At 36.1% G+C, this 25,306-nt stretch overlaps 1 protein-coding gene across 1 annotated transcript; it reads left to right on the top strand.

The window, feature by feature from the left end:
• The first annotated feature begins 440 nt into the window (after positions 1-440).
• LOC136201297 (alkane hydroxylase MAH1-like) lies at positions 441-2,785 on the top strand. Its single transcript, XM_065991929.1, has 2 exons — positions 441-1,074; positions 1,778-2,785. The coding sequence occupies exons 1-2, from the start codon at positions 445-447 to the stop codon at positions 2,669-2,671; spliced, it is 1,524 nt and encodes a 507-aa protein (XP_065848001.1). The 5' UTR covers positions 441-444; the 3' UTR covers positions 2,672-2,785.
• Positions 2,786-25,306: the final 22,521 nt, after the last annotated feature.

Here is a 25,306-nt window from a genome sequence, read left to right on the forward strand (position 1 = left end):
AAGTTGATGCTCCTCAGTAAGCAAGCAGAAGGCCGACGAGATCATCAAAACTTATTGGTTCAAGTCGAGCTTCCAAAGGGTTGATAAGATGATTCAAGACTTGAAACAACAACATCGACAAGATCATCAGCCGACACTTGGTACTATAAGCCAGATAATTGATCACAAATATAATCATCCTCATGACTAATGGAATGCAACAGGTTCTTTAAGTTTCTATTAAAGATTAAACTAAACTATGATTATAAATAATGTGTTTTTTGGTTGGTAAATATTAAAGAGATCGAGTAAACACATCAGCTCCCACCTCCATTTCTGGGTATGTATTAATTTAGATAGAGGGACCAGTTTCTATTGAAATAACTGCTGCAGCAATAAGGATTTTACTCTATAAAAGTGTACCAAAAAAAACAGAGTTATCTCAAAAGAGAAAAAAAAAATCAAATGACAACAGTCTATTATGTAGCCGCAATTTTCTTTACTCTTTTGGTTTGGATTATTTGGTCAAATAGATGGAAGAAAAATTATGGCATCAAATTGGCTAAAACAATTAGGAAGATTCGATGGTTTTCTTCGATTGTGTACAATATTCATGATATAGCTACTCGTCTTCTCCAGAAAAATGGTGGTACATTTCGGTTCAAAGGTCCTTGGTTTAGTGGCATGGATTTTCTACTGACCTGTGATCCAATCAATCTTAACTACTTTCTTAATACAAACTTCAGGAATTACCAGAAAGGCAATCATTTCAGGGACATATTCGAACCTTTAAGAGATGGAATTCTAGCTGCTGATTCTGATAATTGGAGAAATCAAAGGCGAATTGTTCAATCTTTGTTTCACGATAAGAGGTTCAAGTCTGCCGTTGAAGGAACAGTCCAGCAAAAAATATCAAATGGCCTTTTCTCAGTCCTTGAAAATGCCTCAAATTCTGGAAATGTTGTTGATTTACAAGAGATAATCCAGAGATTAACATTTGATAATATATGTGGTGCTATTTTCGGATCCGACCCGAACTGTCTTTCTCTTGATTTTCCACAGGTTGCAATTCAGACAGCTTTTCATGAAATACAGGTAGCCCTGGCAATTATTGTGTTCGAGTCACGTCATTTCGGGTTCGTGTTGAAAAGAGTAAACCTAAATCCAACCCAAACACTTTCATGTCACAGTCGTGTTAACTTGTTCGGGTTAGTGTCGATTTCGTGTCATGTTTACGACTAATTTTATTATTCATATATATTAATGACAACTTTTAAAAAATATAAAAAGTTGTGTTACTATTTTTGAAATATGTTATGTCATTTTTATATTAGAGGGTTATGTAATGTGTTTATAAAAATTTAGGAGGTTGGAATCATACAGTAAAACCACTATATAAGAATACTTTATATAAGAATAATCTCTATTTTGTTATAAAAAAACTCGGTTCCAACTTGGTAATAACATCTGTTACCAAACTCTATTTAATAATAACCTCATAATTATTATACAAATAGTACGGTCCCAAGTGTATTTATGTATAGAGGTTTTATTGTATTTGCAAGTAATAATTATAATTTTATTATATTTATTAATAAAGTGACATATAAAAATATGAGATAATATATCAATAATTTCAAATATTCGTGTCATTTCGTGTCGTTTTCGCTTTAACATGTCAACCCTAACCCAACCCAAAAATTTGGGTTTATATCCGAAAATAACACATTACCTACTACGTTAAACTCAAACCCTAAAATTATATGATCGTGTGTACTTTTAACACCTATAAATACAGGTAGCTGTGCTTTATCGCCATTTGCTTCCTTCAACCATTTGGAAATTGCAAAGGTTTCTTCAGATTGGGAAGGAGAGAAGTTTGAGAAAGGCATGGAAAATTGTTGATCAATTTGTGGCACTTCACATTTCAAAACAGCGACAGAAGTTAAGCCATTTGGAAACAGATAATCATGATTTCAATGTACTAAAATATTTCTTGACTAGTATTGCAGATGAAGAAAATGGCATCCGAATTAAATCGGAGAGGTTTCTCTCGGACATCGCTTTCAATCTCTTCACAGCCGGTAGAGATACGATAGCTTCTGCTCTTGTTTGGTTTTTCTGGGCCGTAGGGAAACATCCTTCTGTAGAGAAAAAAATACTGGAAGAGATGGAAGCTAATTTACCGACGGAAAGAAATGGTCGGAGATCAACGAGTTTTAAATTTGATGAGCTCAACAAGCTTATTTATCTTCACGCAGTAATATGTGAAGTTCTTAGGCTATATCCAAGTTTTCCTTTCGATCACATTGTTTCGATTGATGAAGATACTCTTCCGAGCGGTCATCAAATTCCGAAGAAGTTAATGGTGTTGTATTCATTATATTCAACTGGAAGAATGCAAGAAATTTGGGGAAAGGATTGCCTTGAATTTAAGCCAGAAAGATGGATATCAGAAAAGGGAGAAATTATTCATGTTCCTTCTTACAAATTTATAGCATTCAATTCAGGACCCAGAAGCTGTTTAGGGAAGAATTTGACATTTATTCAAATTAAAGCAATTACATCTGCTATTCTGTGGAATTATTGCATTCAAGTGGTTCAAAATGATCCAGCGAAACCAACTACTTCTATTGTGCTTTACATGAGAAATGGTTTGAAGATTAGAGTTTCTAAAAGATTCTCTTGTTGACAAGTACATGATCCTTTGTCAACATGCTAATCTTTTGCTTTGTCAGCATGATGCTTGAAACTAGCTTCCTAGGTAGGCTTATTTATGAATGTTTTCTACTATTTAGACCCTGTTTTTGTCACTTAATTTCAGTATCTAGTAATACCAATTCAGTTCAGCTCAGCTCAGTTCAGTTCAGTAGCATTCACTTCAGTTTACTTAAATTCAGTAAAAAAGAACAGAACCTTATAAGTAAATCAATCAACATGTCTACTGTTTTGTTACCATAATGGCACCTCTATTGTTTGGTAACCTTGATGATCGAAAGTCCACCGTTGGTGTTGCAATCTATCTAGTTCATTCCTTAATCTCATTGAACTCTAAAAAGTAAAGTTATGTTGCTCGTTCTTCCATAAAGGTTGAGTAGAGGGCCCTTCTTACGGGGTGCCTTTCAAATTGGTTGGTTGTAAATAATTGTTAAGGAACTTGGTTTTTACTTGTCTCGGGCATCACATTTACCGTGTGGCAATCTTTAGGCAACTCATGTAAACCATATTTTTCAACAGAGAAGTAAACACGTAGAAGTTGATTTCATTTTTGTTCGTGACTGTTTTCCAAAGGTCTTCTTTGTGTTTAACACATTCGCACTCTAGAACCGTTATCCAAATATTTTTTTGTTGAACATTTTGTTTCAAGTTGAGCATTTCTTCCACCCGTGTTGAACTTGTGGGAGGATGATATAGTGTTATGTAATATGATTGTATAGAAAACATGCTATTGGTTACACTTGTGTTTTATTGATGCAAGCATCTTAAGTGGAAAAACAAGGTAAGAGGGGCCATGATCTCACATGGCGTGTGCCATCAGCCACACATCGTGTGAGCCAAGGAGCAACAAAAGAAAGTGGCAGAAAGCAGTCCATACATCGTGTGGGAAGTGACACTTGACGTGTGGAATGCTTGAAGTATAACATCTCTGTTGGAATTAATTGGATATGGATCCAATTAGGCCCGCCCGAAATGGAACGGGCCCAAACCTAATAAGAATTAGGGTTAGGTGATCTATTTATTCAGTATAAATAGAAACCCTAATCTATCATAATTCTAAGAGAATTAGAAGAGAATAAGGAATTAGGTTTTAGAGATACAGTATCTCAAAAACACAGAAACGATAATTTTTCTCTCCTGCTTCCTCCTTTTGGCCGCCGCCCCCTCTCTCTCTTTGGGATTTGTCGTCGCTTTAGTTAGTGAACCAATTGTCTTCCTCTCCCAATTCTATTGGCGTGGTTGAAGGCTTGACCGGTGATACTAGATCGGGTGATTGATCCGAAATCCTTCCACTGCAAATCAAGAACGGGATCTGCGCTACAAGAGGTAACCCGTAAACCCGTTTACTTATTCGGATAAATATATATGTTGTGAATATATGCTTATCCAAACATTGGTATCAGAGCCATTGGATCTAGTATTCCGTCTTTACCGCGAATCCGTTTGCGTTTGAATCTTTTTTGAAAGATTAAAAATAATTCATTGTTATTATTTTTTATGATTATACACTGGAATTGATTGATTGCGTGATTAAATTGAATTAGGGTTTGATTTAAACGTTTTTTACTCAATTAAACCCGTTTTAGGTTTCTATTACCTTCTGATTTTTCATTCCGCTCGTCAAATCGAAAAACCGACCACACCATCGAGTCCGGAGACCCTGAAAACCTTAAGTTCCATATATTTTTCGTCGCCGGAATCGGTCGGGAAGGTGACGCGTGGCCTTCACGCGCCACCTGGGGGGGAGAAAACGCGTGTCTCCCCCCAGCCCGCCACGCGGCAGGTGCTGGTTGGCCAGCCGGTGCCGCGCTGGCGCCAGCTGGACCAACCAGCGCGTACCACGTGGCAGAGGCCCCTCCACACGCGCCAGGCGCGTGTGGGCGCGTGGGGCCTCTTCCCGTGACCAATTTTTCCCGTTTTTTTTACACAAACGCGTTTCTGAATTTTTTTGATTTTTGGGTATTTTTTCAAAATTTTTGGATGAGCAGTTTATACAATCTCTTTTCATTAGGGTATATTAAATATTTTAAATGTGTTATAAATGTTTTATAAACTCTCTAACAATATTTTATAAAATTGTTTATGTGTTATAAATGATTTTAAATCAGATTTAAGGAGGTCCCTACCACTATGACAATCGAGATATGTTTTGATTGGGAAAAGGTCTATGCATGTGGCACTAACCTTTTCTAGCGTGTCTTTGTTTTTGGATAGTCATGGCAATCATTAGATTCACCCTAGTGGAGCCTGTAATGGACTATCAAGTGGCTATCAGGGAGATATTTCGCATTAGACTTTTGAAATGCAGAATGTCTAAGGAAGTGCGATGGGATGATGCAGATGCTATTGTGCGTCACCTGATCGAGGTACAAGACCTTATGCAGTGCCTCATCCTTATGGGAGATTTTGATGGAGGTCATGATCAAATAATATTATTCTCCGGCCTTCTTGAAACCCTAAAGTCCTCTCCAAGACTCCATAGGCTATATTTGCATAGCTTTAACAGTTCTGGCTTGAATTGTGAACATTCCGTGTTATTGTTCTTAAATGAGCTAGATGAGCTGAATGTCACCTTACCTGTAAGTGACGATGGAGTGAGATTGAGGTCCGGGAGACAACTTAGGTCTGTCCAATACAGGAGGGTTTTCGGAGAGATGCCTGAAATGTTAAGGAGATCTGTGATTCGTTCATTCCCTCGCCCGTTCCGTGTAGGAGAAATTCCCTACATGGAAGAGATGGAAGATTTTTATGTTGGTTAAATGAACCATTTTTGTTTTTGGTGTGGTTGTGGATTTAATTTTTGGAACAACTCTTTGGGGTTTATTATTCAAGTGTTATAATTTTTGTTAGGATTTCTATTTGAATTTTTGTTTTCTAATGGATTTTTAATAAAAAAAAATTTTCAAATATGTTTGGATAATTTTTTATTTATGGCGTGATTATTCAAATATGTTTGAATAACCATTGGGATCCTAATTTAATTATTATTCGATTTTGATTGGATAATTTTTGGTATGTTGGATTGGAATTGATGAGCTTGAATAATTTTATGTGAGCATTTAATTGTGATTTATTAAATCAATGATTAGTTATTATTGATTTAATGATTATCTTCGACCTTAGTAGTTAAGCTTAGTCAACATTAAGATCGAAATAATAAATCAAAAGTCATCTTAATTCCTTACAACAACCATATTTTTGTAATAAGTTGCAAAATTGTTACTTGTGAGTAACAAAATTCTCTAAGCATTAATGTATCTAATTAGTTGGATCTAATACTAAAGTGTAAAGGTAATTTGAGCCACTTCGGTCTCATTTTCGAATCGAAATTTAGAATGAAAATTTGATTGATTAGATATAAGTTGTCTAGAGAATTAATGCGTGTATTGAACCTTTAATCACTTCTTACTAACCATTGTAGATCAGTCATCAATGGCAACAGCTAGAAAGTCTATAGTTGCTGAACTCAACAAAGACCTGAAATTAAATGGGGATAACTATGAGGTTTGGCCAATAAAAATAAAGTATGTGCTTGAAGAGAAAGATGTGCTTACCCACGATGCTGTTTGTCGCCACCTTGAGCTAGAGGAGGATCACCTGGCATCGATTAAGATCAATGCTGAAGACCATTATGTGGGAGCTCACTCAAGTGGGAGGCGTTCTAATCCTCCAAGGCAAAAGCGTAAGCGCTTCTATGGCCAGGGCAAAGAGCAAGCCAAAGAGCCTGTGAATACAGAAAATAGAAAGGGAAAGAGAACAAAGAACAGAAAGAAACCGAAGCTTTCACGTGTGAAATGTTTCAACTGCCAAGAAAAAGGACACTGTGCAAATGATTGCAAAGTTCCTAAGGTACACTACACTAACTCATGTGTGAGTGAAATAAATGTATCTAGCACTGTTCTCATAGCTGAACATGATCCTTTGTGGGTTGTTGATTCAGGTGCAACGGACCATGTGACGAAGGAAAGAGAGACCTTTGTCGAGTTCCGACGAACTCCAGTCGGTTCAAGATGGATCTATGTGGGACACAACTCGAGAGTTGTAGTCGAAGGGATTGGCACATGTAGATTGAGTCTACGTGGCGGTCAAACTCTCCTCCTACAAGATGTTCTCTATGCTCCGAATATTCGGAGAAACCTTATTTCTGTGAACTCATTGTTAAGAATTGGATTTGCCTTTCTTTTTGCTAATAACAGTTTGCATTTAAGTTTGGATAATGAATTCTATGGTTCAGGATATGTACTGAATGGTTTGACTATTTTGGATGTTGAATTATATGACTCCAATAATTTTTCTGTTACTACTTCTGTCACGACCCAACCCGGGCCATGACCGGCGCATAAATTAAATTAACTTTAATCTATGCTAGCCTTAATTTTGAACTAATAGAAATTCCAAAATTTACTAACAGAATATCAAAGTCATCTCAATTACATCAATAAACCTTAAAAGAATCAAATGTGCAAGTCTAAACCTCAATACTCAAAATTCTCTAACGGATAAAATAAAGCTAAATTATTAAGCAGTCTCCTTCAGCATCAATCCAAGGGTTACCTCACGAACATAGACCTTAATCTGAAAAAGAAAGATTCAAAGTGGTATGAGATTTTCGTCTATACGAGCGAAAACCTCAGTGAGCAATAGCTATAGCACACAGCAGAAAAGGAACAGACAGACATGCTGATACTTTTAAATTATAACAAATATAATTCAAAATATAGTATTTCAAAATCAGTTAAATATAGGGCCAATATAAGATAATCAATGCAAAATGCTGACAATCAATTGTCAAACATAATACTGAAGCCTTTCAAAACATCAAAATTAGAATAATCAGAAAATAAGGCAAAAGCTTTTAAAACACATGGTACAGTGTAACAGAGTGGTGATACTGCACACCACCAGGGCCAGATAAATGGTAAGCGCGCTACCAATAACAGATACAGATAACAGATAATTGCCTTCACCGATCTTATGCATGATTCTAATGTTGACACAACTGACGACAAAACTGACAACTGACATCATGACTCGAAGACAAATGCAAAATCCTAATGTTATGAAAATCGGTGAGAGGCCAGATAACAGATATACAGATATACTGAGCACTTGTACCAGTTTGAAAACATATAGTATACATATATAAATCAGAAAATCATAACTGATTGAACAAATTATCAGATTTCTAAAATAAAAGTAATAACTGCGATGAATCGCGTATCAGAAAGTACAGATCATATCAAATCAAATTTTAATAACCTCTTTGAAACTGATAATAAAACAAATCAACTATAAAGGCCTGTTCCCAGAATATATGCTCTAATACTAAGGATATTTAGTAAGCTTAAGGTTTAAAATATACGCTTTTATGAAAGAAAATATACGGTCAAATGTCAATTTTCGATAAACAGTTTTTCAGTCCGGTATTTCAAATCAATAGAGTCATGTACTATAATTACCACTCACCTGGAACTTAAGCCGATGTCAAATCCCGACAGCTCGTCTCTCAATCGATAGGAAGAATATCAGGATTTCCTATTGGTTCAATAACAACGGGGAATGAGCAAACTAATCTTATCATATCTAAACTAACAGGGACAATTAACATTTTATGGGAGAGTTAATTAAACCTTAATGAATCACTAATTAAGAGAATTCAAACCATAAAACCAGCACTAATAATGTGAAAACAATTTGAAACAAAAATTGAAAACTCACAGCACCCACCTAACAATTAAAATCCAAATTTCCATTATATAAAGAAAACAGATGCACAGCACCCAAATTGGTACAATGCAAGTTTTGAATTCCATTTATACCATCAAATTCTAATAACAATGATATTAAATTAACCTTTGAACTCAAAGTATAATCAATTAACATAAAGACAGATAAGGGGAAAAGAACAAAAGAATAATAAGGTTAATTTATGGATAACTATGAATTTCAAATGGTTTTTTTTTTCTTTTTCCAAGAACACCGACTGCACAAAAGGATTTACTATTTCTTTTTTATAATAGAAAGATGATGTCTATTATTAGCATCATGTATGTCTAAACGAAGGAATAAATATGGGTGCGTTTACCTGGTTGTCAAGAACGAGAGAGTTTGTGTAAAAAGAAGGTTCGCGATTCGCAATGGAGGAGCAAAAAGGAGGTTGCGGCTGATGTTGACTCCCCTCAGATAAGGTTTTTATTTTATTGGTATAAATACATATTAGGTCTTCTCAAATAAATAAGTTATTTGTAAAAAAAATGGCATTTTCATAATATTATTTATCAAAATAAGAAAAATGAAAAGAAATATTTTCAAAAGTACTTAAAAAAAATAGGATATTACAATCTCCCCCCCTAAAATGAATTCGGTCCCCGAATTAAAATTATAAGGACACTAACCTGAAATATCGAATAAATGAGGGTATCTAATTCGCATCTCGGATTCGGTCTCCCAAGTGGCTTCACTATTAGAGTGGTTTTGCCAAAGAACTTTAACTAAAGGAATTTCTTTAGAACGCAGCTTCCGAACTTGGTTGTCTAAGATGCCAATGAGTTGCTCTTCATAGGTCAGATCATCTCTAACTTGTACAGTTTGAGGTTGCAAGACATGGGAAGCATCAGGAATGTATTTCCTAAGCATCGATATATGGAATACCGGATGAACCTTAGAGAAATCAGGTGGAAGAGCTAAACGATATGCAACTGCACCAATCCTTTCCAGAATCTCAAACGGCCCTACATAACGCGGACTCAATTTTCCTTTCTTACCAAAACGCATGATTCCTTTCATAGGAGAGACCTTCAGAAACACATGATCACCGATCTGAAATTCTACATTCTTGCTCCTCGGATCAACATAACTCTTTTGCCTACTCTGAGCTGTTAAGAGTCTATCACGAATAACACGAACTTTATCTGAAGTCAACTGTATCAATTCAGGTCTAGTGAGTCTCATTTCTCTAACCTCATCCCAACAAATCGGCGACCGACACTAACGACCATACAAAGCTTCATAAGGTGCCATCTCAATACTAAATTGATAGCTATTATTATAGGCAAACTCTACCAAAGGCAAATGATGATCCCAATTTTGGCCAAAATCAAAAATACAAGCTCGAAGCATATCCTCTAAAGTCTGAATAGTCCTCTCTGACTGTCCGTCCGTTTGAGGATGAAACGCTATGCTAAACTGAAGTCTTGTACCTAGTGCTTCTTGAAATTTCTTCCAGAATCGAGAAGTGAATTGAGCACCATGATCCGACACAATAGAGACTGGGATTCCATGAAGTCTAACAATCTCATCAATGTATAACTGAGCAAGCTTAGAAAAATCATAAGTTATCTTCACATGAAGAAAATGAGCAGACTTAGTTAAACGGTCGACTATCACCCAAATGGAATCGTACCCTCCTCTAGTGCGAGGCAATCCTACCATGAAGTCCATAGCAATATTCTCCCACTTCCACTCAGGAATAGGTAATGGTTGGAGCAATCCCGACGGTCTCTGATGTTCTGCCTTAACTTGTTGACAAGTAAGGCATTTAGCAACAAAGTCTGCAACATCTCTCTTTATTCCACTCCACCAGTATAACTCCCTTAAATCTCTATACATCTTAGTGGAACCAGGATGAACTGTATAAGCTGTACAATGTGCTTCCTCCAAAATTTCCCTTTTTAAATCATCAACATCAGGAACACACAGTCTAGTCCCATAACGAAGAACTCAATCGACACCAATCACGAAGTCCTGAACCTTACCCTGGCAAACACCATCCCTAACTTTACACAATTGAGGATCTTCTTGTTGGGCTGCCTTGATTCTATCTAATAGAATAGGTCTAACACGAAAATGAGCTACCAACGCTTCAGGTGTTGCCTCAAATTCTACTCCCTGATCAATCAGTTCATGTATGTCACTAATCAAAGGTCTCCTCACTAAAGAAAGATGAGCCAAGCTACCCCGAGATTTCCTACTTAAAGCATCTGCTACAACGTTTGCCTTTCCTGGATGGTACTGAATTGTGCAATCATAGTCCTTGAGGAACTCTACCCATCTTCTCTGCCTCAAATTCAAATCACGCTGATCAAAGATGTATTTGAGGCTTTTATGGTCAGTGAAAATCTCACATGTCTCCCCATACAAGTAATGTCTCCATATCTTCAAGGCAAAGATCACTGCTGCCATTTCCAAATCATGAGTTGGATAATTCTGTTCATATTGCTTTAATTGGCGAGAAGCATATGCAATCACATGACCATATTGCATCAATACACATCCCAGACCAACCCTTGAAGCATCACAATACACTGTGTAGCCCCCGGATCCAGATGGAAGGGCTAACACTGGTGCTGAAGTCAAATGAACTTTCAATTCTTCAAAACTCTTCTCACACGCTTCTGACCACTGAAACTTCACATTCTTTTGGGTTAACTTAGTTAAAAGAGAAGCTATTCGAGAAAAGTCTTGCACAAAACGTCGATAGTAACCCGCTAACCCGAGAAAACTTCGAATCTCCGACACTGAACTAGGCCTTGGCCAATGAAGAACAACATCAACCTTCTTCTGATCAACACTCACCCCATCTTTGGATACCACATGCCCTAAGAATGCGACACTATCCAACCAGAATTCACATTTTGAGAACTTGGCATACAACTGGTTCTCTCTTAGGGTCTGAAGAACAAGCCTCAAATGTTGCTCATGTTCTTCTTTACTTTTAGAATGCACCAGAATGTCATCTATGAACACTATCACAAAACGATCAAGGAAGGGCTTAAACACCCTATTCATTAGATCCATAAAAGCTGCAGCAGCATTAGTGAGACCAAAAGGAATCACCAGAAATTCATAGTGACCATACCTAGTCCTGAAAGATGTCTTAGGTATGTCAACATTTTTAACCCTCAACTGATGATAACCGGACCTCAGATCGATCTTAGAAAAGTACTTTGCACCCTGGAGCTGATAAAAAAGATCATCAATTCGAGGAAGAGGGTATTTGTTACGTATTGTGACCTTGTTCAACTGTCGATAATCAATGCACAATCTCATTGATCCATCCTTCTTCTTCACAAACAACACAGGAGCACCCCAATGAGAGACACTAGGGTGAATGAACCCTTTGTCAAGCAAGTCTTGATGTTGTTCCTTTAACTCCTTTAGTTCAGCAGGAGCCATTCGGTAAGGAGGCATAGATATGGGTCTTGTTTCGGGTGCTAAGTCAACACAGAAATCGATTACTCTCTCAGGTGGCAAACCTGGCAAATCTTTAGGAAAGACGTCAATAAATTCATTCACCACATCAACATTCTCCAACTTGATACCCTTGGCTTGAGTATCCTTAACATAAGCTAGAAACCCTTCACAGTTCTTATACAACAATCTTCTTGCAGCAATAGCAGAAATAAGACTATGAGGAGCCATGCTACGATCTCCTTGAAATTGAAATTCTATCTCCCCAGGAATTTTGAAAGTTACTAACTTGCTATAACAGTTTAAAGAGGCATGATATGAGGCTAACCAATCCATTCCCAAAAGCACATCAAAATCTAACATTTCAAGTAATGCAAGATCAGCTAAGAGTTCCATTTCCCCTACTTTTACTAAGCAATTCTTAAAAGTTAGATTTATGTCAAGGACATCTCCTATAGGTGTTGCCACAGATAACGGACAATCTAACATAGTGGGTGGTACACCAAATTTTATAGAAAAACAAGGAGAAACAAAGGAATGTGTAGCACCAGGATCAATCAAAACTCTAGCATCAAATGAACATACAGAAATGGTACCTGTCACCACTGCATTAGATGCCTGAGCATCCTGCTGTGTCAGAGCAAAGGCTCTAGACTGACCTCGACCTGCTGTTGCATGATTAGGAGCTGAATTGGGACCTCGACCACCCTGACCTCGACCTCCTGAAATCTGGCCTCTACCACCATACTGAGAAGATGGCTGGGTACCGATAAAAGGAGTAGAAATTGTATCCTGACTCACAGCTAGTGTTGTGTTACTGCTTGGGCAATCCTTTCTTCTATGTCCCACCTGACCACAACCAAAACAAGCCCCAGTTGCTCGATGGCATGGAGAGTTACCATGGAATTTACCGCAAAGCTGGCAAGTAGGGAATGTTGATCTAGAGGAACTTTGACTATTCTGAGTACCAGTGGACTGAGCTCTCTGACCATATCTCTGATTATTCTTGGAGTATTGCCCTCCTTGACCAGGTAAGGAATGGGACCCATGAGATACTGAATAGCTACTTCCCCTACTATGCTAACCACTCTGGTTGTCATATCATGCACGTTTGTTCTGATCACGAGCCCTACGCTGATCATCAACATCTCCATCTGCCTGGATCGATCCACCACTTCCTCAAAGCTAGACAATCATAGAGGAGCAATTCGGTCTAACAGTCTATCCCGAAGTCCCCTCTCAAACCTCCTTGCCTTCCTCTCCTCAGTTGGAATAAGATGCTCACCGAAACGAGCAAGTCGAGTGAATTTCATTTCATATTCACTCACAGTCATGCCACCCTGTTTCAGCACTTCAAACTCTAAAGCTTTAGCTTCCTTAACACTAGGAGGAAGGAACCTCTCTAAGAAAGAATCAGGGAACTGTGGCCAAAGGAAAGCGTTATCAAGTCCATTCCCTCTATTGGAAAGATACCAACTACGCGCCATGTTGGGGTTTAGTGTCCTATAGACAATTGTTCTAGGATACAAACTTAATGTAAATGAATTGTTCTTTATATCATTTGTTTTAATGAGATATATGTTTTATAACTATATAAAGGCAATCCCTTTTAAGCACTAAATAAAGTCTAATAAAAGGAAGTCCGTAAGTTTGTTTAAAGTGATTATAAAGTGTTCATACAAGCATGAAGTGAGACAAAACTTTATAATAAACTAATAAACTTAAAACCACCCCAAGTCAAGTGATATGTTTGGGATTGATATATCACTATTGAGACTTGTATGTAACAATGTCTTCTGTCCGACAGAAAGCTAATCTCACAACCTTCATATATACAAATATCTGGACAGTTACATAGATCCGATGAAAAGTTGTTCATTAGGATTGGGGATCCGATTTGAGATAACAGGATGGGTAGATTCATCCTTGTCACCTGTTTATCTCATTGGTATTAATAGGTATAACTAATCCTCAGACTCAAAGGAATATTAATTGGTATTCTGGATTACGGAATGTGACGCTTTGACTCTGGTGTAACACGATCCTTAACAGAGATGACTCTGGGGTGTGAACAGTAGATGTTGGGTATCACAGGAAGTAATTGCGGAGTCGTTATATATTGGATTGAGAATTTATCACTCCCGATAAATGGGAGATACATCCATGGATCGCTTGTGGAAGACTCGAATCTAAATCCTTGCAAGGTGATAGCTTAAGAGTAAGAAATACAGATTTCACTTAACCTATCTTTTTGAGTTGACTCGGCCTGTACAAGTAAAACGAACGTCTCGCTATATGTGACTTGACATCACCCATAGTCATAAGATTCAGTTCAAGGATGTAGTTGATAAAGGATCGAATTATACTGTAACTAATACGGAAAGGTTAACGACAGAATCAACCTGTCTTCTTATAGCTCTGGGGGAATGATTACGGACTTGCTAATCACATACTCTGTACATCATTCCGTTATGCAAAGATTAAATATAATTCTTTGAAAATTAATTTAATAACGTTGCATACGGCTAGAAGCAATAAGAACCTAATGGGTCACACATAAGACTTGGAACCTAAAAGAGAGATAGATGTTAATTAATTGATGGAAGCCCAATTGAGCCCAATAAGGCCCATGGACCAAGGGGGTCGAAATTCATGTAGCTAAATACATGAATAATTAAATTGATTTTGTTAAATCCTAATTAGATTAGGATTATGAATTAAATTAATTAAGAGATAATAAGTTAGGAGTTTTAATTAGATTATTATACTCCTATTATTATCCAATAAGGTTATTATTATTATCCTTAATATATTATATATATAGTGAGATAATAATTAGGAATTCTATTCCGAATGGAATTCCTATTCAGTAACCTAATTCTATCTAACTAGGGATTAGATACAAGAGATTATAAATACCCCTCCCCCTTGAGATTTTCGAGATCCAAGAAAGCCATACCCTACTGTGATTTTCGAAAATCACCTAGTCCAAGAGAGAGAAAATTCGATACCCCTAGTTCGAGGATGAGATTTCTCTACGGCTTTGTTTGATCAATTGATTTTCATCTATTTCTTTTATCCTTGATCTTGTGTTGATTAATTAGAGGCAATCTACTTTGGTTGCTATTCAACGGTTGATTCCAAATTAATCTTCTCGTGTTTTATTTCGTGTTTGGGAACTCGAAGAAGAAAAACAAACAAAAGGGAGAAATTCATTTTACTACTCCTACATCAGGTCAGTTCACGATTTCACGGATTCCCGGAGATTGAACCGTCGGATCGTCGTGATTTTTGGACATGAGCTTCTAGACATATTCTTCCACGTTTACACCGAAGGGATTGTAGTTCGGAGGTCTGGAAGGTCTGTTTCGGATAGGGGCAGATTGGTAGACAGTTTCTATCTCTTTTGAAGTTGTGGGCACTTCGTTTGCAACGGTAGATAGAACTTCTAAAAGGTATTTCTTCTTATCCTTCTTTATATGAAATAACGGTTAACGGATCTTGTGGTTAAATAGAAATAAGTTAAAATTTTATATTTCCGCTGCTATACCTTAGCCTAATTTCCAACAGTGGTATCAGAGTCATCGTTAAATCCGTTATTTCATATATGAAAATTTAGAAGTTTTCAATAGGATTGAATAAATATTTATAGTTAGGATTAATTAACAAATTCTTTTGATTAATTAATTCTAAAGATAAATAAGTTTTAATTAATTGTTAATTAAAATAGATTGTGCGTATGTTCCTAATTATTTTGGTTGATAATCATCATAACAAAATCTATTAGTTTTATAGTTAGATTGATAAAATCAGTTTTATTAATTCTAAAGATAGAACGGAAATCTATAGTAGTTTTTCCTATTTTCTGAAAATCGTTTTAAAACCGTTTTAGAACTGATATATATATATATTTAAAATCGTTTTTATATTTAAATATATATGTTTCAGAAATTGATAGTTTTCTGTTTTGATTATCGAATGAAAATTTGTTTAAAAGTTTGTTTTACCAATTTGTAAATCAAAATGTTAAATGAATTAAAATCAAAATAATTGGGACGTGCATAATTAAAATTTTGTATAGTTATATTAATCTAAAGATTAATATAAGAGATACGAAACTATTAGAAGTAAAATTGGATGAAAGTTAATTTGATAAGTTAATGTGATTAACACAAATATTACATAAGATAGTTATGTAATCAACCAATTAAATTTATTTAATTGAGTCTATGCATGTTTGGAGTTATGGACATATTTGGACCCTCTTTAGTCTTTTGGTATTTTTGAAATAGGGCCTGCGAGTCTTGCCTTTCTACTATCTATTGTAATTTCTCCTCTCATCTGATTCCCTTCAATTCAATTGAAGTTTTCTTTAGTAGTATAGAAATTAATATGTAATTTCAAGGCGCCATGGAGAAGACGGAGGACCTAAAGAGAAATATGTAATAGTTAGTATTTCCTTAGGTTTGCCCTTTTATTCCGTCTCTGGCTCGACGGAATAATTTAGATGATATGTCCATAACGCCAATGTATGTGAATGTATGTGTCTGATGTATGCTAAAGCAAATCAAGACTAAGTTAGATTATGAGACCTAAAACAAAATCCTTCATTAAAAAGTTAAGTAAATAAACAAGTTATTAAAATCGGTTGCCCCTCCCTAATATTATAATTCAGCCGGCAGTGCTGAGGGCCTTTGGGTTGTTGAGCAAACTCAAGCTCGGGGTCCTTTCGGTAACACCTAAATTATCGAAAATCATTTTTCATGAATATGGGGTAATACTTAAAATTAGATTATGATAATTGCATGAGTAAACTCATGTTGTCATAAACTAATGGGCAAGATGGTTGAGATTAATATGAATAGCATATTAGTTACTAATGTGGTTAGTAACCCAATAACCTAGGAATCATATTAAAGATGTGATTGATTACATGAATCTACCTAATGAATGAGACTAGCTTGTTGAGTAAACTCAAGGCGAAATCTCAGGAGTTAGGATCCTAGCTCACTAAAGGATTTGTGAAATTCTTCGAATTAATATGGAGGGCTATTAATTTGGCAAAATAGTGGGAGCAATCTAAAATAAACTAAAAGGCCTATAATTTTAGATTGATATACTTTAAGCAAATGAATGACATACGTTTACTCTTTCTCACTCTCAGGTTTAATTAAACCCACTCTTATAATCATGACTAAAACCAATCTGCAAAACATTCTTACCGATAACAAATTGAATGGTTCAAACTTCACCGACTGGTTTCGTAACCTCAAAATTGTTTTGAAGTTCGATAAAATATGGTATGTACTTGATACATCGATACCCCCTCTCCCTGCTGATGATGCTCCCATTGAGGAAATTGATGCTTATCAGAAGCACAAGGCTGATGATGATCATGCCGAATGCATCATACTTGCATCGATGACACCGGAATTACAAAGGCAACATGAGGAAATTGATGCCTATTCCATCATCATGCACCTAAAGGAATTATTTGAGAAACAGACCAGGTGCGAACGCTATGAGATATCCAAGTTGCTATATCGTTGCAGGATGCAAGAGGGCACATCTGTCATGACACATTGTGTCAAGATGATTGGCTACATTACCAAACTTTCTAGTATTGGATTTGTGATGGATAACGAATTAAGTGTAGACTTAATTCTTCAATCCCTCCCAGAGAGTTATTCATAGTTCATCATGAACTATCAGATGAATGACTTGCAAACCTCTCTTGAAGACCTTGTAAATATGCTCAAGTCAGTTGAGCCCAATATGAAGAAAGACAAAGCCATACCGGCTCTTGTCATAGAGGGATCAAAGAAGAGGAAAGGGAATTCTCCCAATCCTAATCATCCCAAGAAAGGTAAGAAAGCCGTGCCCAACTGATGTGCCCATATTTATGTACATCTTTATATCTTAATTCTCTTTAGTTTAATTTTAGTTTTACTTTGTTAGTGCTTATTTATATTGTTTTGTGTTTTATAGGTGTTTTTGGAGATTCAATTCAAATTGGAGATTAAAATGCTAATTTTATGGAGCCTAAAGTGAAATTGGAGAAATCTGTCAGGTCCTAACCAATGCCCATGGCTTAGGCCATGCTGAAGAAGGAAATTATGCACTAAAAAGCTGATTCGCCCTAACCCGTGCCCATGGGTAAGGACTAGTACGAATTTGGGAGTTGGGTTTTGCTTAGAAGACTTCTATTTTAAGATTTTTACTCTTTGTAACTTTTATTATTAGTTTTAAATATGTTAAGACATTATTATAGGATTTAATTCTATTAGGATTTTATAATATAGAATCCTAGTAGGAGTTTAATTCTATATAGGATTTTATTATTAGATTTTTATAGGGAGTTATTTAGTTTCTCTCCAGCTAGAAAAACGTGGAAGGGGGGAAGAGTGGGAAGAGTGGATTTTTACGTTTTTAAGAGACAAACAAGAACATCGAAACAACATCTTTCATCATCGACATCATTTTGTGCAGAAACGTTAATTCTTCTTCAAGCTTCGTCATCTTTCTTGTGTATTCTCTCTTCCATAGTGAACTAATTTCTACCTTCTAGCTAGAGGATTTAGGTGTTGAACAATGAAATTGTGAGATCATTCTGTACATCATCTTTTTCATCTATTTCAAGTAATTAATTTCCATTCCGTTCTTATTCGTATTGCGTGATTTAATTGAATCCTTGATTTAATTATTTACTTGCAATCGTTTTGCTAATTAGATGTTTAGATACGTAATCGTTTAAATCGTCTGATACAATTAGCAAATAACATAGTTGATTGTGGACAAACTTTTAACATATGTTGTGAATTGAGATTGATATGCTTTAAATAATCCCGCTTGTGTGATTGTTGAGTAGAATTAGCATCTCTTTTATATTTAATGCTTTCAATCAAATTAAATTCTAAAGCTTGTTTAGAATTGTTTGATTGAATAGAGGTAATTAGTGAACGTTTCCTGATTATCTAAACTGTAAGAAGAGATTAGTTGTTAATGCTTTTTAATAACTAGCTAATTTATTTGAATGGCTGAAACATATCTTTTCTGTGATCGATGATCAATTTGTTCAATTCAAGACTCGAACCTAACCGCTGGCTAGAATCTTTCCCATACATATTTCTCATTTATTTAATTATTACTTGTTATTTTATATTCAATTCATTCCATAAACCAAACCCCCTATTTTTTACTTTTAAATTGTTCATTCTACAAAGTTATAATTCGACCAGTCTCTGTGGATTCGACCCTACTCCACATTTACTACAGTTTTCTAGTTCCAAGAGTAGTTATTTATTTTTGGTGAATTCGACACTCATCACCAACAAAACTAAGGGAAAGGAAGTGAAGAAGCCCAAAGGAGAGTGCCACTTCTGTGGTAAAGACGGGCATTGGAAAAGAAACTGTTGGTGTACCTAGCCTTCCTCAAAAGAGGAAGAAGCTGGGACTTCAACATCTGGTATGTTTTATATTGAAATTTCACAGTCTGAATCTTTTGGTACTTGATACCGGATGCAGCCTGAGGATATTCCAGGAATATCTAGAAATATTATTCCTATTAGCCGCCTTGGTGACGACGGCTTTTCATATTTCAATAAAAGACAAACGTTGCGATTTTTATAGAGATTCGATCTTCTATTTTTCAGGAATATCACAAAATGGGATTTATGTGACAAAATTCATGTTTTTGCAATTGATACCAAAAGACATAAGCTAGATAATTCAACTTACTTGTGGCATTGTCGATTAGGCCATATAAATAAGAGACGCATGCTAAAGCTACATTCATATGGGCTTATAGATCCAATCGATCCCGAATCATTGGAAACATGCGAATCATGTTTAAAAGGTAAAATGACAAAGACACCCTTTAGCAATAAAGGTGAGCGTGTATCAGACACTCTAGGACTCATTCATTCAGATGTATGCGGTCCTATGTCAGTCCAAGCAAGAGGAGGATTCAGATTCTTCATAAGCTTCATAGATGACCATACCCGATATGGTTACATCTACTTGATGAAGCACAAATCAGAAGCTTTTGAGAAATTCAAATGCTTCAAGAATGAAGTAGAAAATCAATTAGGAAAGAAAATAAAGACACTTCGATCTGATCGAGGTGGCGAATATCTTTCAGATGATTTTCTGAATTATCTAACTGAATGTGGGATATGCTCACAATGGACACCTCCCTATACACCACAACACAATGGTGTGTCCGAGAGGAGAAACCGTACCCTATTAGATATGGTACGATCCATGATGAGCATGGCCTTACTTCCAAAGACGTTCTGGGGCTATGCCTTAGAAACTGCCCTCTTCACCCTAAATCGAGTACCAACTAAATCCGCTAGTTCCACACTATATGAATTGTTTGTTGGTAGGAAACCCGTGTTTTCATTTATGAGAGTATGGGGTTGTTCAGCCTTTGTCAAACGCATTGCGTCCGACAAACTAGATTCGAAATCTGATAAATGTTTCTTCAATGGATACCCTAAGGAAACTATGGGATATTACTTCTATCATCCAGATGATCAGAAAGTAATCGTATCCAAGCACGCAACCTTCTTAGAGAAAGAGTTTCTCGAAGAAACACAAAAGGGAAGCATGATTGAACTTGACGAAGTTCAAGAAGAAGAAACACCGACTGAAATAACAGAGGCGGTTGAGGTACCCGAAGGAGTCCCATTAGATGAGACTCCAGTGCCACCTATTCGTAGATCACAAAGAGTTCGTGAACTCCCAGTTAGATATGGTTTTCTAGTGGGAGATGATAATGAGGTTCCCGTGTTAGACGACGAACCCGAAAACTACGAAGAGGCTCTTACTAGTCCAGATTCTAAAGCATGGCTTGAGGCCATGGATTCTGAAATGGATTCCATGTATACTAACCAAGTGTGGACTTTGGTTGATCCACCCGAAGGGATAATACCCATTGGGTGCAGGTGGATCTTCAAAAAGAAGACAGACATGGATGGAAAGGTTAGCACCTACAAAGCTAGGTTAGTAGTGAAAGGATATCATCAGAAGCAAGGAATTGATTATGACGAAACTTTCTCTCCTGTGGCTATGTCCAAATCAATCAGAATCATGCTTGCAATTGCCGCTCATTTTGATTATGAGATTTGGAAAATGGATGTGAAAACAGCTTTCCTAAACGGAAACCTGCTTGAGGATGTATATATGATGCAGCCTGAAGGTTTCATATCAAAGGATGCAAATAAAGTTTGCAAACTTCAGAGATCCATTTATGGACTCAAGCAATCATCTAGAAGCTGGAATAAGCGTTTTGACGAAACCATAAAACAATTTGGTTTCCAACAAAATTGCGAAGAAGCTTGCATTTACAAGAAAGCAAGTGGGAGCTCTATAGCATTTCTCATACTATATGTGGACGATATATTATTAATGGGAAATGACGTTGCTCTCTTACAGTCAGTAAAAGTATGGTTATCTAGTAACTTCTCAATGAAAGACCTTGGTGAAGCAGCTTATATACTTGGTATAAAGATCTATAGAGATAGATCGAGAAGACTGCTTGGTCTTTCACAGGCTACATACATTGAAAAGGTGCTAAATCGGTTTAGCATGCTTGAATCGAAACGAGGTAACTTACCCACGTTACATGGAGTAAAGTTAAACAATCATCAATGTCCTAAAACTGATGATGATGAACGACGCATGGCTGTAGTCCCGTACGCCAGCGCAATCGGTTCGATTATGTATGCTATGCTATGCACTAGACCTGACGTAGCGTTCGCGTTATCTGTAACGAGTCGTTACCAAGGGAATCCGGGAGACGAGCATTGGATTGCCGTCAAGAACATTCTTAAGTACTTGAGAAGAACTAAAGATATGTTCCTAGTGTACGGAGAAGGTGATCTGAAAATAGAAGGATTTTCAGACGCAAGTCATCTCACAGATGAGAATGATTTTAAATCCCAATCAGGAAACCTGTTTATCTTGAATGGGGGCGCGGTCAGTTGGAAGAGTTCCAAGCAGGGAAGCGTAGCTTTCTCTACGACCGAGTCAGAGTATATCGTAGCTGCAGAAGCAACAAAGGAAGCGGTTTGGATAAGAAATTTCATTACAGAACTTGGTGTGGTGCTTGACATTGTGAATCCCATTACACTGTATTGTGATAACAATGGAGCCATTGCGCAAGCAAAGGAACCACGGTCTCATAATGCGTCCAAGCATTACCTTAAGCAATACCACATCATTAGAGAGATTGTGGCTAGAGGAGATGTGAGAATAGAAAGAGTACCTACAGAGGACAACGTTGCAGATCCGTTGACAAAGCCTTTAACCCAGAAAGTACATGTACATGATCGTCATTTAACTTCTACTGGGATAAGTTTTAGAAACAATTGGTTTTAGTCCAAGTGGGAGTATGTTGGGGTTTAGTGTCCTATAGACAATTGTTCTAGGATACAAACTTAATGTAAATGAATTGTTCTTTATATCATTTGTTTTAATGAGATATATGTTTTATAACTATATAAAGGCAATCCCTTTTAAGCACTAAATAAAGTCTAATAAAAGGAAATCCGTAAGTTTGTTTAAAGTGATTATAAAGTATTCATACAAGCATGAAGTGAGACAAAACTTTATAATAAACTAATAAACTTAAAACCACCCCAAGTCAAGTGATATGTTTGGGATTGATATATCACTGTTGAGACTTGTATGTAACAATGTCTTCTGTCCGACAGAAAGCTAATCTCACAAGCTTCATATATACAAATATCTGGACAGTTACATAGATCCGATGAAAAGTTGTTCATTAGGATTGGGGATCCGATTTGAGATAATAGGATGGGTAGATTCATCCTTGTCACCTGTTTATCTTATTGGTATTAATAAGTATAACTAATCCTCGGACTCAAAGGAATATTAATTGGTATTCTGGATTACGGAATATGACGCTTTGACTCTGGTGTAACACGATCCTTAACAGAGATGACTCTGGGGTGTGAACAGTAGACGTTGGGTATCACAGGAAGTAATTGCGGAGTCGTTATATATTGGATTGAGCATTTATCACTCCCGATAAATGGGAGATACATCCATGGATCGCTTGTGGAAGACTCGACTCTAAATCCTTGCAAGGTGATAGCTTAAGAGTAAGAAATACAGATTTCACTTAACCTATCTTTTTGAGTTGACTCGGCCTGTACAAGTAAAACGAACGTCTCGCTATATGTGACTTGACATCACCCATAGTCATAAGATTCAGTTCAAGGATGTAGTTGATAAAGGATCGAATTATACTGTAACTAATACGGAAAGGTTAACGACAGAATCAACCTGTCTTCTTATAGCTCTGGGGGAATGATTACGGACTTGCTAATCACATACTCTGTACATCATTCCGTTATGCAAAGATTAAATATAATTCTTTGAAAATTAATTTAATAACGTTGCATACGGCTAGAAGCAATAAGAACCTAATGGGTCACACATAAGACTTGGAACCTAAAAGAGAGATAGATGTTAATTAATTGATGGAAGCCCAATTGAGCCCAATAAGGCCCATGGACCAAGGGGGTCGAAATTCATGTAGCTAAATACATGAATAATTAAATTGATTTTGTTAAATCCTAATTAGATTAGGATTAGGATTGGGGTCAGTCTTCCTAGACTGATCCCGGGTTAGGTTTTTGTTTGTTTTTTTTTTTCTTCCCTTCTTACCAAAAAAAAAATTAAGAGATAAATAAGTTAGGAGTTTTAATTAGATTATTATGCTCATATTATTATCCAATAAGGTTATTATTATTATCCTTAATATATTAGATATATAGTGAGGGGGCGTTTGGTTTGGGGGTTTCAGGAAAGGGTAAGGGAAAGGAGGGGTTTCATTCCCTTTGTTAGTGTTTGTTTTGCTAATTAAATGATTCCGTTTGCCTTTTTTTAGTTTTGGGTTTACCCCTAATTCCTCTAACCCATTCCCCACTTCCCCCTAAGGTTTTCTATTCCCTTTCCCCTCTTTTTCTAACCTACACTCCTTATAAAATTCTACTTTACTCCCTATTTTATTTTTTATTTTTATTTTGGTCTCTATATTTTTTTATTTTTACATTTCTTTATCTTTGGATTAATTTCATTTTTGTTATATATTTTTAATTTTTTACTCAAAAAATATTTTTTGACTAAATTTTACTTTTTTTTTATTTTTGTTTAATCCTTATATTTTTTATCACTAGATTAATTTCACTTTTGATCCTTATAATTATTTATTTTTATCTTTTTACCCTGAAAAATAATTTTGGCCAAATTTTTTTCTTTTATCATATTATTCAATTTTAATATTTATTTTTAATTATTTTAAAATAATTATTTTCTTTTTAAATATAATATTTATGCATTTTCTTTGATTAATTTTAACTTTTATGAACTTTATATTATTATCAATAAGGGTAGCAAGTGAAGAACGTTTTGGATTGTTTGGGATTATATATGAAGTTATTTCACGTTTTATAGAAACTATAGTAAAAGAGTTGAATTTTTTTTTGATTATATATGAAATTAAAAAAAATAGTTTTGATTCCCTATTTGAACCAAACATCCACAAAGGGAATAGGGTGGAATTGCATTCCCTTTCCTAAACATATCCAAACACATAGGGGTATGAATGCTCATTCCTTTCCTTTCCTTTAGTTTACCTTTCTTGATTCCTTTTCCCTTACCCATTGTGAACCAAACGCCCCCTGAGATAATAATTAGGAATTCTATTCCGAATGGAATTCCTATTCAGTAACCTAATTCTATCTAACTAGCGATTAGATACAAGAGATTATAAATACCCCTCCCCCTTGAGATTTTCGAGATCCAAGAAAGCCATGCCCTACTGTGATTTTCGAAAATCACCTAGTCCAAGAGAGAGAAAATTCGACACCCCTAGTTCGAGGATGAGATTTCTCTACGGTTTCGTTTGATCAATTGATTTTCATCTATTTCTTTTATCCTTGATCTTGTGTTGATTAATTAGAGGCAATCTACTTTGGTTGCTATTCAATGGTTGATTCCAAATTAATCTTCCCGTGTTTTATTTCGTGTTTGGGAACTCGAAGAAGAAAAACAAACAAAAGGGAGAAATTCGTTTTACTACTCCTACATTAGGTTAGTTCACGATTTCGCGGATTCCTGGAGATTGAACCGTCGGATCGTCGCGATTTTTGGACAGGAGCTTCTAGACATATTCTTCCACGTTTCCACCTAAGGGATTGTCGTTCGGAGGTCTGGAAGGTCTAGTTCAGATAGGGGCAGATTGGTAAACAGTTTCTATCTCTTTTGAAGTTGTGGGCACTTCGTTTGCAACGGTAGATAGAACTTCTAAAAGGTATTTCTTCTTATCCTTCTTTATATTAAATAACGGTTAACGGATCTTGTGGTTAAATGGAAATAGGTTAAAATT

Source organism: Euphorbia lathyris, chromosome 7, assembly GCF_963576675.1.
Source record: "Euphorbia lathyris chromosome 7, ddEupLath1.1, whole genome shotgun sequence".
Classification (NCBI taxonomy): domain Eukaryota; kingdom Viridiplantae; phylum Streptophyta; class Magnoliopsida; order Malpighiales; family Euphorbiaceae; genus Euphorbia; species Euphorbia lathyris.